General features: G+C 46.5%; 1 protein-coding gene across 1 annotated transcript in view; it reads right to left on the minus strand.

Annotated features, from left to right (window-relative positions):
• The window catches only part of loxl2a (lysyl oxidase-like 2a), an 87,982-nt gene that overhangs the window by 69,426 nt on the left and 6,056 nt on the right, over nucleotides 1-12,500 (minus strand). The window contains exon 3 of the mRNA XM_063209862.1: nucleotides 11,130-11,305. Coding sequence (XP_063065932.1) covers nucleotides 11,130-11,305 — 176 coding nt within the window. The remainder of the gene's footprint in view (nucleotides 1-11,129; nucleotides 11,306-12,500) is intronic.

Consider the following 12,500-nt stretch of genomic DNA (forward strand, 5'->3'; position numbering starts at 1 on the left):
GTCAACTGCGGTGCGCTGTTGGAACAAACACACAGCGTGCCAAACACGTCCGATTAACTCGGGACAGGATGAAACGACAGGAATAAATGAATACCACCACCACCACCATTCTGCTCACACACGTGCACACACACGCACACACACACACCAGCGCATGCAAAGATCACTTGCAAAGACCGACACGCGCACGTGCACCCGTGCATACACACACACACACACACACGCACACACACACACACACGCACACACACACACGCACACACACACACGTACACACACACACGCACACACACACACACGCAAACGCACACGCACACGCACACGCACACACACAAACCCCAGTGCATGCAAAGATATACACCCACATGAGAGAGCACCCACATGAGAGCGCACCCACATGCGTGCGCGTGCACACACACACACACACACACACGCACACGCACACACGCACACACACACACACACACACACACACACACACACACACACACACACACACACACACACACACTGCATCAAACAGCAGAAGAGTGCCCTGATCTTGATTGGCTGCATTGGTGTTTTCATTATAGTGACAGCGTGATAATGATTCCAGTCTATCTATAGACATGGTGGAAGCAACACTGTGGTGTGTGGTGATCTCCGAGTCCATTCCAGTACACTGTGTTAGACACACGTACACACGCACCCACACACACACACACACACACACACACACACACGCACCCACACACACACACACGGCCATTCCTGTACACTGTGTTACACAAATGCAGCACAAGTGATGAAAAACAGAACCAGAGAGAGAGATGCAAAATGTCATGGCACAGGCCTCAGAGCTATGGTGTTTACATAACTGACTGACTGAAGCCACAGAAAAAGTAACAAGAAGAAAGGCCAAGACCTTTTCAAGAAATGTCGTGCTGCTGGTGGATTAAAGACACTACCTCTGTTATAAATGACCTGTTACCAGAATATCTTTTTATTAGCGTGCGCTCAACTCACAACTATTTCTTACAAGGTCTTTGGGTGCGAGCAAACAGCACAGTTCATATTTGGTACAAAAGCCACACTCTGGGGTGTGATTCTTGTAGTTTATTCAAGTGGGTTAGCATGACAGATAGATGCTTCGGCCTAAGCCTAAGCGCCTGTCTGTCATGCTAACCCACTAGAATAAAATACAAGAATCACACCAGAGAGTGCGGCTTTCTACCAAATACTGTTACAAGAATGGCAATGACCAAGTCGTAATGTATTACCAAAGGCCCTGTGCTGTGCACTGTCATAGTAGTGGTGTAGTACTATGGTAGTTTAGTTTTTTCAGAGATGTCCCAGTGGTGGGACAGTGTCTGGTGAGGGACAACGAATAGTTTGTTCCAGTCGAATAAACGGATGTGTTCATGTCATGGTAGACTAGAGCTAAAATGGCGGAGGCCTCTCAGGTGATTTCTTTCCCTCCTGAGGGTCACGGATGCCAAACGGCAGCTGTCTCTGCTTAACCTTAATGTGTGTCTCTGAAACTCCATCCATGTGGCTCTGTGGCCCTGACGTGAATCTTCAGAGGGAAGAAAAGAGAAAGTCTGATGATGATTTATGGGCCTGTACATTTAAAGGAGCTAAGGGTTAAAAACACAAGAGGCCTTCCAGAGGGAATAAAAGTCAAAGCGCCTGAGAGGATGATGGTCAGGGGGCGGCTGATAGCTAGCTTTGACCGGGTCCAGGACAAACTCATCTGAAAGGGCCCTCCTCTCCATGCATACAATCTAATGGGGATATACGCCCCCTCTCTCCATGGGCCCAGGACAACTTACCCGTTTGTCCGCCCCCTGTCGGCGGGCCTGATGAGGGTGATGGGCCAGTGAAGGAAGTTCAAAGGTGGTAAGGGACTAAAAAGCTTCCTGTCATCTTAGGGAATAAACGAAGAAGAATCACCTCCACAGGTGACGATGGGGCACTGAGAGGCCAGTGAATGTGATGTGATGTAACTACACAACTGTCTGCTCTTCTAAAGGAACAAAGTTAACAGCATCAGTGCTGTCTGTTTTACATTGCTATCAAGAGTATGGTATAGAAGAGTAGTTAAGCTGAGTAGGGTAGTCTTGTTGAGTGGAGCAGGGCAGAGTAGAGTATCTTTAAGTAGAGTAGAATAGTTAAGTTGACTACAGTTAAGTAGAGTAGCTGAGTAGAATAGTTGAGTAGAGTAGAGTAGAGTAGAGTAGAGTACAGTTGAGTCTTCTTGAGAGGAGTTGAGCAGAGTTGAGTATAATAGAGTAGAGTAGAGTTGAATATAATAGAAGAGTAGAGTAGTGGACTGTTGAGTTGGGTAGAGATGAGTAGAGTAAGGTAATTGATTTGAGTAGAGTAGAGCAGTGGAGCAGAGCTGAGTGGATAAGAATAGTGTTCAGTTGACTTCAGTGTTGAGTGACTTAAATTTGATAAGACTTCAGTTGAGGCGAGTGGAGTTGAGTTGTAAAACTGAGTAGAGTACACTAGAAGAGTACAGTGGGGTAGAGTCAAGTCAGGGATCTGGCTCTGCTGCATTGTGAAATGTTTTCTTGGAGGCGTACTGTAGACAAGATCTGTGTACAATCACTATAACGCTAGATTGACAATAAGCCAAAGAGAACAAGTACACAGAGATGGTTTGATTAAAAAAATGGCTTACAGTGTTTGATTACAGTAAACTTGAATTTTAGATAATCATCTTGTTCCACTGAGAGGCAAGAAGTGTCCTCCAGTTGACCTTGGCATGAAACAGCAACCTCTTCACTATTCACTCTTGGTAAACACATTAAGGAAAAGATGACTGTTTGCATTTTGCCTCAAGTCCAGTAAAAGGCCTTAAGGAAGGAAAAACATTCTGTAAGTAATACCCCCATCAAAGATGTCATCTGTAGTTATATTCTGGCATTTTCACTCTAAATAATTTCTTTGCCGTTGACACACCAGGGGTGTAACCTCCCGAAAAGTCGACTGGAATAATATATCATCTCATTCCAATGGCGGAATGGGAGTTAACGGAACGGTACCACCTGATTCTACTACACCCATGGAATGCAGGGAAGCGGACGATGGGGGACAAATTGGTCAGTGGTCCTGGGCCGAGGGAGAGGGGGTGTACAGAATTGGGTCTACATAACATTGTATGTATTTGGGGGGGAGAGACAGAGAAAGTGGCCTTGTGCATTTCCCCATCTGCTCTGCTTGTGGTTGAACCTGCGTAAAGGGTGGAGTAAAAAGGGGACCCCTCCCCCATTACACACACACACACACACACACACACACACACACACACACACACACACACACACACACACACACACACACAGACGCAAGCACACATATGCAAAGAAACACACAACACAAGCAAACAGCCAACATGAAAGGCCATGGCCAATCTGGAATATTTGTAAGGGTCGGGAAGTGTCGGTCAACTGCACCAACCCCCAGAGAGACGGAAAACAACATAAAACAAGACACACACACATGCAAACGCGCGCGCTCAGTAAGAGAAAGAGGTGTTTGTGCACAAATACTCATTTCAGGGTGTCTGTGCCTTGGCTTAGCTGGGGTTGTTTTTAGAAAAGAAAAAGTCTAAATCTAATTTTGGGGGGGATTTTTCCCGCACCTTCAAACACTTGACAACTAGACCAAGAGTCATGCCAGTAGGCTACCACAGCTGTTTGATTTGGTGCAGTTTTTCCTGGGTGAGGGAGATATTCTGGAATGATGGTGGCTTGCTTTTCCTATTCCGTCTGCTCTTCAGTACTTAACATACTCTGTGGTTAGAGAAGAGAAGACCCTGTAAAACATGCTTAACCCCTTGATGTTTCTTAATAGCTTATGTCTCCTCCACACCAAGCCACAGCTTCCCCAGCTGGTCTTCAACTGTGCCAGCAATAGGACATTGGTATGGGGATTGTTTCTAGGATTGGTCTATTTCTAGGATCTGTCCTGTTTTTGTTTGCTTGATTGAGTCATCACTATTGCTATTATTATTGCGATTGCTATTATTAGGGGGTATGTGGTACTGTAAATAATAGATGGCTTATTCTGGGATTGTAAAATGTGAGACAGTCAGTTGATTTTTTTTGCGGCCTCTGTTGCTCAGTACAGTCTGAAAGTCAGGGCTCAGGGTGTGGTTGGTAATGTTGACCTAAAATGACATAGGTCCTCAAATATCCCCCAGTTGCCGTATGGAATAATGAAACAGTTCTCTGAGGAACCTAAAAAGTTCTCTGAATAATCCAAACATTCTGAGAAGAACCATAGCCCCTTAATGCGCGCCGTACCTCCAGTGGCACGCTGTAATAGTCATTGAAACGTACCTACCATAGCACTACAATACTATGACACAACAAAGGCTCTTTAGTAATGCACCACGACTTGGTCATTACCATACTGGTAACAACAAATGTATAAAGCCGTGCCTTAAGGGTTACTTAGTGAATTCTGAATTTAGAAAATTTTCCACAGTGGCAAAGTTGAGTTCTTGGGTTCTCCAAAAAATCTTCAAGAAAATCTTGGGATTCTTCCAAGACCCAACCTGTCACATGCACTTTAAGTATGTTTTGGGCCTTTATTTTTGACAGGACAGTGTGAGAAGAGACAGGAAAGATATGGAAGAGATATGGGGTAGGGCTGGGAAATGACCCTGTCCGGACTCGAACCAGGGTCCCCATGGGCATGTAAGTCACATTCACATACAAAACATGTGGGGGAACCTTTAGGTGTTCCACCACAATGGCTAAACTGAGGGTTGCTCGGGAAACGTTCCCTTTTTATAGTGTACGGGTGTACTTCATGTTCCCGTCCTGAACTGAAGTCCCCAGGGGGGGGGGGGNGGGATGATGTGCTGTGTAGTGAAGCACAGTCCAGTGAAGAGATGCTCTGTTGACCTGGTGTGCTTTTAGTCATTGGCACAGAATCCAGACTGGGGGCAGGAAAGGAGATGGATGTGGAGATGGTGTTTGGTGTGGGCTGATGGGATGGTGGGCGGGGTGTGGAGCTGCTTTCGGAATTTGTACTGTCTGTTCCCTTCTAATTGAACTTTCATATTGACAGACTGGATTTTTTTTTCTTTCAACTCAACGTCCTGCTTGTGCATGTTCTTTAAACAAACACACACACACACACACACCCCAGTGTGTGGGGAGTGGTGTCACTTTGAAGACGACGATCTCCGTCCCTTTGGTAGCTTGGCTGGGAGGCGTTTGGAATGTGTGCACACTCACACTCGTGAGTCTGGAACACAAGCATGTCCTTTCTGGCCAAGTCTGCTTGGCGGGGGCCTACTTTGGGCGGACAGGCAGACACACGTGTGGGAGAGAGGGAGGGAGGGAGTGAAGGAAGGAGTATTTGAGCAAGTGAACTAGAGAAAGGGAGTGAGTGAAAGTATGAGTGAGTGAGTGAGTGAGTGAGTGAGTGAGTGAGTGAGTGAGTGAGTGAGTGAGTGAGTGAGTGAGTGAGTGAGTGAGTGAGTGAGTGAGTGAGTGAGTGAGTGAGTGAGTGAGTGAGTGAGTGAGTGAGTGAGTGAGTGAGTGAGGGATTGCCTGGTTAACACCACATTATCTCATAAGTGACATAGTCTGGAGACCACCTATGCAATTTCTGGTAGAAGAGGTGTGGCTTATGATTGCCCATGCCATATTGGGCATTACGAATTCATACTAAGTATAGCCCATAATCTATTGTGTCAGCTGTACTCAAACAAACTGCAAGCTTCCATTTGTCAAGTACTATGTGTCATCGCCTTTCCACCCCTTTCCGCTCTCTTGATTGGCTCCCTAGTTCAGGCCAATGTCTGTAAAGGAGCATCCATCATGTCTTTCAGATCGGAACGATGGTGCAAAGCAGCATGGGATTTCCCAGGTTAGGGGAGTGAGTGAGTGAGTGAGTGAGTGAGTGAGTGAGTGAGTGAGTGAGTGAGTGAGTGAGTGAGTGAGTGAGTGAGTGAGTGAGTGAGTGAGTGAGTGAGTGAGTGAGTGAGTGAGTGAGTGAGTGAGTGAGTGAAAGAGGGGTGCATTGAGCGGTGAGAGAGTGAGTGGATGAATGAAAGAGTGAGCAAATGAGACAATGAATGAGTGAGAGTGAAAGAGTGAGTGAGTGAGTGACTGTGAATGAGTAATGTAGTAGTGAGTGACGGAATGATGGAGTGAGTGAGCATCACGTCCCCCTCTCCACCCTCCACCCTCCACCCCCTCTCTCTCCATCGGAAGTCTCCCCCAGACGTGAAGTCATGGCCCCGTCAGCAAGCGTGAGTGCTCACGTTACTGTGGGGTGACTACAAGGTGACTGATGAGGATTTCCATAGTACCTCGCCTCACCAGACGCTCTTAAAAGCGCCAACCCCCCCTTAACCCCCCCTTAACCGCCCCTCATCCCATCCATTCCCTTCCAGACCCATAGAATGCCTATAAACACATGCAGAGTTTCCACTGAGAGAGATGGAGTGAAAGGAGGGAGGGAAGGAGGGCTGGCTGGTTGGGAGAGGGACAGGGAGGCAGGGTTGCCAGATGAGACTGATGATTTCAAGCCCAAAAAATGTTCAAAGCCCGTCTGGAAGCACTAAATCCCACCCAATTTCAACTAAATTCTATTGATTTCTATGGCCATAATTCTGCAGAAAATCCCCTTCTCTACCATATTTCTAACCATTTTTTACCCACTAACGGCCATCCTAAGCAGCCCAATCTGGCAACACTGCAGGGAGGCTGGATGGGAGAGAGGGATAGAGGGGGAGAGAGGAGGACAGAGAGGGGGAGGTTGGCAGGGGTTGAGGGGGGTTGAGGGGGGCATGAGGGGGGCATGAGGGGGGCTTCTCGGGGCCCCGTGCGTGGGATGGGATTCCCCAAGAGCTGTCGTCATCGGCTTCCTCCCACAGCTGGGATCTATCTCATTTAGTGTCGCCCAGACACACGAGGACGCAAACACACGTTCATAAAGACGACACACACACAGACGAGCACACACACACAGACGCGCGCAAACACACACACACACACACACACACACACACACACACACACACACACACACACACACACACACACACACACACACACAGTAGGTTCCACACAGCTACTACACACAGGGACAGGCTGTTTGTGCCTGTGGGTAAAAGAACACCTTTAAAACTGCCCTTCTGTGGTAAAACCATTAACCCCCCCTCCTGTGTGTGTGTGTGTGTGTGAGTGTGTGTGTATGTGTGTGTGTGTGTGTGTGTGTGTGTGTGTGTGTGTGTGTGTGTGTGTGTGTGTGTGTATGTGTGTGTGTGTGTGAGTGTGTGCAAGAGATGGGGACTCAAGGGGGAGTGAGGCCAATGGAAAACACACGTCCAATCAGACAGCACAGCAGTCTTGTCAACAGCAACAGCATTACCACCACCTGGGTTTCCATGGCAACAATCTAAACACATGGTTTTAGTTCTAGAACACTATCTTACCCAGCATTCCAGTCTATGAGGCATGGCCCCACTGTTTTTTACGACCTTTGAAGGGGGGCGAGGTAGGTATTTAGGTTTTTTTTAAGAGGTGATAGTTTCCGATTTAACAGTCAGAAGTCCAGTCTCAATGGCAACACGCAATCTACGTTTCCATGGCAACCGACTGTAATGTTTGATGCAGATGTTGTGGACCCCCCACCCATCAAATCTGATCCCCCAGCCCTACTGTTCTCTTTGTCCAGACTCTGAGTCTCTCCTCGTGCGTGGGAGGAGGGAGAAGAGAACGGCACGTCGCACACATCTGTGAACATAATTCAGGTTTCCTTTTAGCGGAAGCCGGAGTGCGACCGGGGAGAGTCGGGTTCCCCACATCTCACACCTACAGTAGGAAACTGTACTCCCATACATCACCCCACTGACTCAGACAAAACGCCAGACACAGACACAAACATAGACAGCAGCTCAAACACACACTAACACAAACGGACGCACATACACGCACATACGCAGGCACGCACAAACGCACACACGCACACACACACACACACACACACACACACACACACACACACACACACAGTCCAGTCCTGTTGGCTGACCGTCTACTGTTACCGGAAATGAGAAATCAAACAGTCATGGAGAGTTACCTTCAGAAAGCACCCATTTAAAATATGCCTGCAGATCTTTTTACGATTACTCCAGACCATGGAACATAGACATTACTACATTACATAGAGTAGCTCTACTCTAAATAACCTAAAAGTCGCCTGGAAAGGCCCCACCGTGGCTCTATCGTTAGGGCACTGCACTGCTATGCCGCAGACCCAGGTTCGATTCCTGACCCGGGTCATTTCCCACTCCTCCCCCGTCTCTGTCTCCCACTCATTTCCTGTCCCATTCTTCACTGTCGTGTGTCCAAATAAACTTGATTTTTTTTTTTAAAAGTCGCCTTGAATGAAGTGTGAGTTGCCTTCGAAGTGTGTGGTAATATATCACTAATACATAAAACTAGATCTGTCCAGCGAGGAACTAAGACAATGTTGCATCTATATAGGGTCTAGCGTTTATAATAGCGTCTCATGTGTGTAATAATGCACAGTACTGTCTGAAGGGCGCTGACAGCTTTAGCCGGGCCCGGGACAAAGTCATCTGACAGCCCCCACCCTTCCCACTCAATACATACAATGTAATAGGGAACCACTTCTGGGTCCAACCCCTCTGCCTGGGCCAGGGACAACTAACCTCTTTGCCCCACACAGTCGGCTTCCTTCACTGTATAATTGCAGATACTGTAAATCAGAGCAATATGTGTGTAAATCTAAAACAAGGCAGAGAACAGTTACATAATAGCATCCGCTATGTAAGTGTAATAAAATGTGATATATGACTAGACATACTATATATCAGATATAGGAAACGATTAATCGTACTGGAACAAAGCAATCGGCAGTTATGTAATAAGTTCTGTCAAGTATAATAATAAGTATAATACAATGTAATATATAACTAGATATATCAAATCTTGGCAGCGACTCATTATTACGACTAGAGCAAGGTTGCGAGCTGTTTCAGGAATGTAGTGCGAGGTGGTGGCCTTGCTGTTCAGCAGTTCAGCTCCCCTCGCCCCAGCAGACATATGTACGCTACGTGTGGAGAAGCACATTCATCATTTTCTGCTTCTGCAGGAATGCTCCTAGTTTAAGATAAGTACCCACCGTTCATACACACGCTACTGTACATACAACATGACTTTCACCTGTGAGGGGCGTGACTGACTGGCCCAAATTACAGTCTCCTGTCATTTTCCAGTGGCTGAACAGTGAACAGGACAGAGGCCTGTGTTGCCATATTGGGCGGTTTACCACCCGATTGGGCTGTTCAGGATGGCCATCTGCATTCAACAATCATGTAGTGGGTGTTTTTTTTGGTAAACTTAAGGCCATAGAAATCAATTGAAATTACTTCAAATTTGGTGGAATTTTATGCCTCCAGGCGTTTTTTTTGAACATACATTGGGGTGGAAATCATTAGACACATCTGGCAACCCTGAAAGAGGCACGTGCTAGAGGTCTGACTGACTACCTGGCTAGTCTGAGGCGGACTACTGTTGGAATTTTTTTTTTTTTTTTAAGAAAACGGCTGACTGAATGCCACTGAATGGCTCGCTTGTGTGTGAGAGCCTTCAACATTTTAACCTTGTTGACACACAAACACGTACCCACACGCAAACACACACTCAGGCACACGCACGCACACGCACACACACACACACACACACACACACACACACACACACACACACACACACGCACACACACACACACACACACACACACATTCAACTCAGCTGAATCTCTCACTTGACGTAACCTTCGTTGCTATGTCAACAAGAAAAGCATTCCCCAAAAGCATTCCAAAACTCTGGACAGGCTCCTGAAGAGGAGACAGAGAGTAAGTGGTACAACACATCACTGTCAAACATGGGAGGAGGTGGAAGAACCTGGGTTAAGAAGCCAGAAGTTGTCCTTTCATGACTAGACAAAGGTTAAAACCCGGGTCAATGTTGCAAAAAAAAAATCTGAAAAGTGCTGAGTGTTATCCTTTGACATTGCGTCAACTAAACTGCTGTACTGAATGACAAGGGTGCGCGATCCACTTCATGGATCAGTGAAAACTAGGTTATCGCATTGAAACAGACAAATTCAGTTCCTCGTAGAACTTTTCGTGTCAGTAAGTGGACTCGTGCAATGGATAGCAGCTAGCATACGTAACTCGCTCTGGAATGTTAGTAAACCTCCATTATGCAGATATACTTCTGACAGCGCAACAGGAGCTCACTTGGTAACGCCCCTGCCTATCCTTACTGGAGTTTATTACCACAGATGTCAAAAGTTAAAAAGTAAGTTTATGGTGTAAGAACAACACTAGCACATGATATTACATAGCTTTTACACCCTTTACTATAATGAGATAGATAAACTGTGTTGCTGTGTTTCCTTCTTTTACTTTTACTTTTACCTTTACTCTGCTTATAGCTGTGAGTTTGCGGATTCGAGACTGAGTCTGGACCACACTGAATGAGCTTGGGTACACTAAAACTTCGGAACACTGAAACGATTTTTTAAAAAGTGACTTGTTATCCAAATCGTTCTCACCAAGAAGCTTTGGTTCTCACCACCATGGCCAGTGGATAATAGACTTACTCTTGCTAATTAACCATAAACCTGGATGAGGGGTGTTACATGCTAATTAGAGTTAATTGCGTAGTGTTTTTAGGGTTGTTAGTGGCTTTGGCGGAGTTGGAGGATAGCAATTAGCGACGACACGTTTTCTTTCCTTCCCTTTATGAAACAAGAGTTGTGTTCACCACTGTGCAAGAACAACACGTTGCTTTCAACAAGAGTTGCTTTCAATCTCATGTTGGTGAGTGTACATGTTTACCTCTTAATGTGTGTGTGCGTGTGCATTGTGTATGTGTGTGTACAGTATGCATTGTGTATACATGCGTGCGTGTGCAAGTGTGTGCCTGCGTGAGTGAGTGTATGTGCATATCCGTGCTGTGTGTGTGTGTGTGTGTGTGTGTGTGTGTGTGTGTGTGTGTGTGTGTGTGTGTGTGTGTGTGTGTGTGTGTGTGTGTGTGTGTGTGTGTGTGTGTGTGTGTGTGTGTGTGTGTGTCTCTGCTTACCTCTACGTGGTTGCTAACGGTGCTGATGAACTTGAAGCCGGGGATTCGCTTGGCGCTGCATACCACCCCGACGTCCTCCGTGTGGCGGCAGTCGGACACTCCGAGCCCGTTGGAGGGACACTCTGCCAGGGAGTGCTCTCTTCCAGAACAGTGGACATTGTCAAGCCAGATGCGGCCTGCAAAGAAAATCACACAGTACGATGTAAGCTTAAGACTTCGTTTCAGAATTTGCATTGCTTAAAAAAATATTTCCACATTATTTTGGAGCAGTACAGTACAGTATGAGTTTTGAGATGATTGCTTGTATTGTATCAGGTTTTAGTAACAACAAGATATACATTGATATTATATATGGTTGATTGAACTATGGTCTTTGGACAAACTAGTCAGTGAGTAGCCTAAGCAGTGTTCAATTATGACTAGCTATTATGACAAAAACACAAACCCACACAGATTTCCCGACTTATTATATCAGAATCATTCCCTCTCACACACGTGTTTTAAAAAAAAATGATGTCTCGGAAAACACAGACGATCTGGAAGGTCTTACTCAAACCGTCCCATCAGTTAGATTTATGGATTTATATGGTCTGGTCAAATCTGCTCTCGTCTGGTCTGCCCTTGACTCGGAATCTGCATCGTCTGTCCATTTTTTTGTGCCCGCACGCAGGACCGCTGCCAGCTTTGGCTGGGCCCGGGACAAAGCCATCAGAAAGGGCCCCCCACTCAATACACTCAAAACTTGACACCTTAATTTCCCCCTGAAGTTAATAAATGGTACTCTACTCTACATTCAATGTAATGAAGATCAAGTTCTGGGCCCCATCTCTCCCTGGGCCCGGGACAATTGACCCATTTGTCCCTGGCGTTGGCTTCCCAGCCCACACATTCTCTTCACGAGCACACGGCAGACAGACAGACTTAGAGGAGGGGAGGGGAGGAGGGGAGGAGGGGAGGAGGGGAGATTACATTTCTGTTCCCCTCGTCTGTAAGTTTTATGTCCAGTTTCCATCTCTCTCTCTGTCTCTCTCTCTGTCTCCGTCTCTGTCTCTGTCTCTGTCTCTCTTTCTCTCTCTCTCTCTCTCCATCTCTCTCCGTGTCTCTCTCTCTGGCCTCGGTGAATGCTTGACTGGAGAAACTGTTATGGGGCCAGGAGATTCCCTTTCTAATAGCTAAAACACCACTTTCCAGGGATTACCCAGGAGGAGATGTAGAGTGTGTGTGTCAGTCTGTGTCAGTGTGTGTGTGCGTCCGTGCGTCCGTGCGTTTGTGTCTGCACGTGCTTCGAAACAGAGGAGAAAAACATCCCTAGAAGGATGAGCACTGAGTAGGTATAAATTACACGTCCTCAGCACAATCGTACTCACACAC

This window comes from Engraulis encrasicolus, chromosome 11 (genome assembly GCF_034702125.1).
Source record: "Engraulis encrasicolus isolate BLACKSEA-1 chromosome 11, IST_EnEncr_1.0, whole genome shotgun sequence".
NCBI lineage: Eukaryota > Metazoa > Chordata > Actinopteri > Clupeiformes > Engraulidae > Engraulis > Engraulis encrasicolus.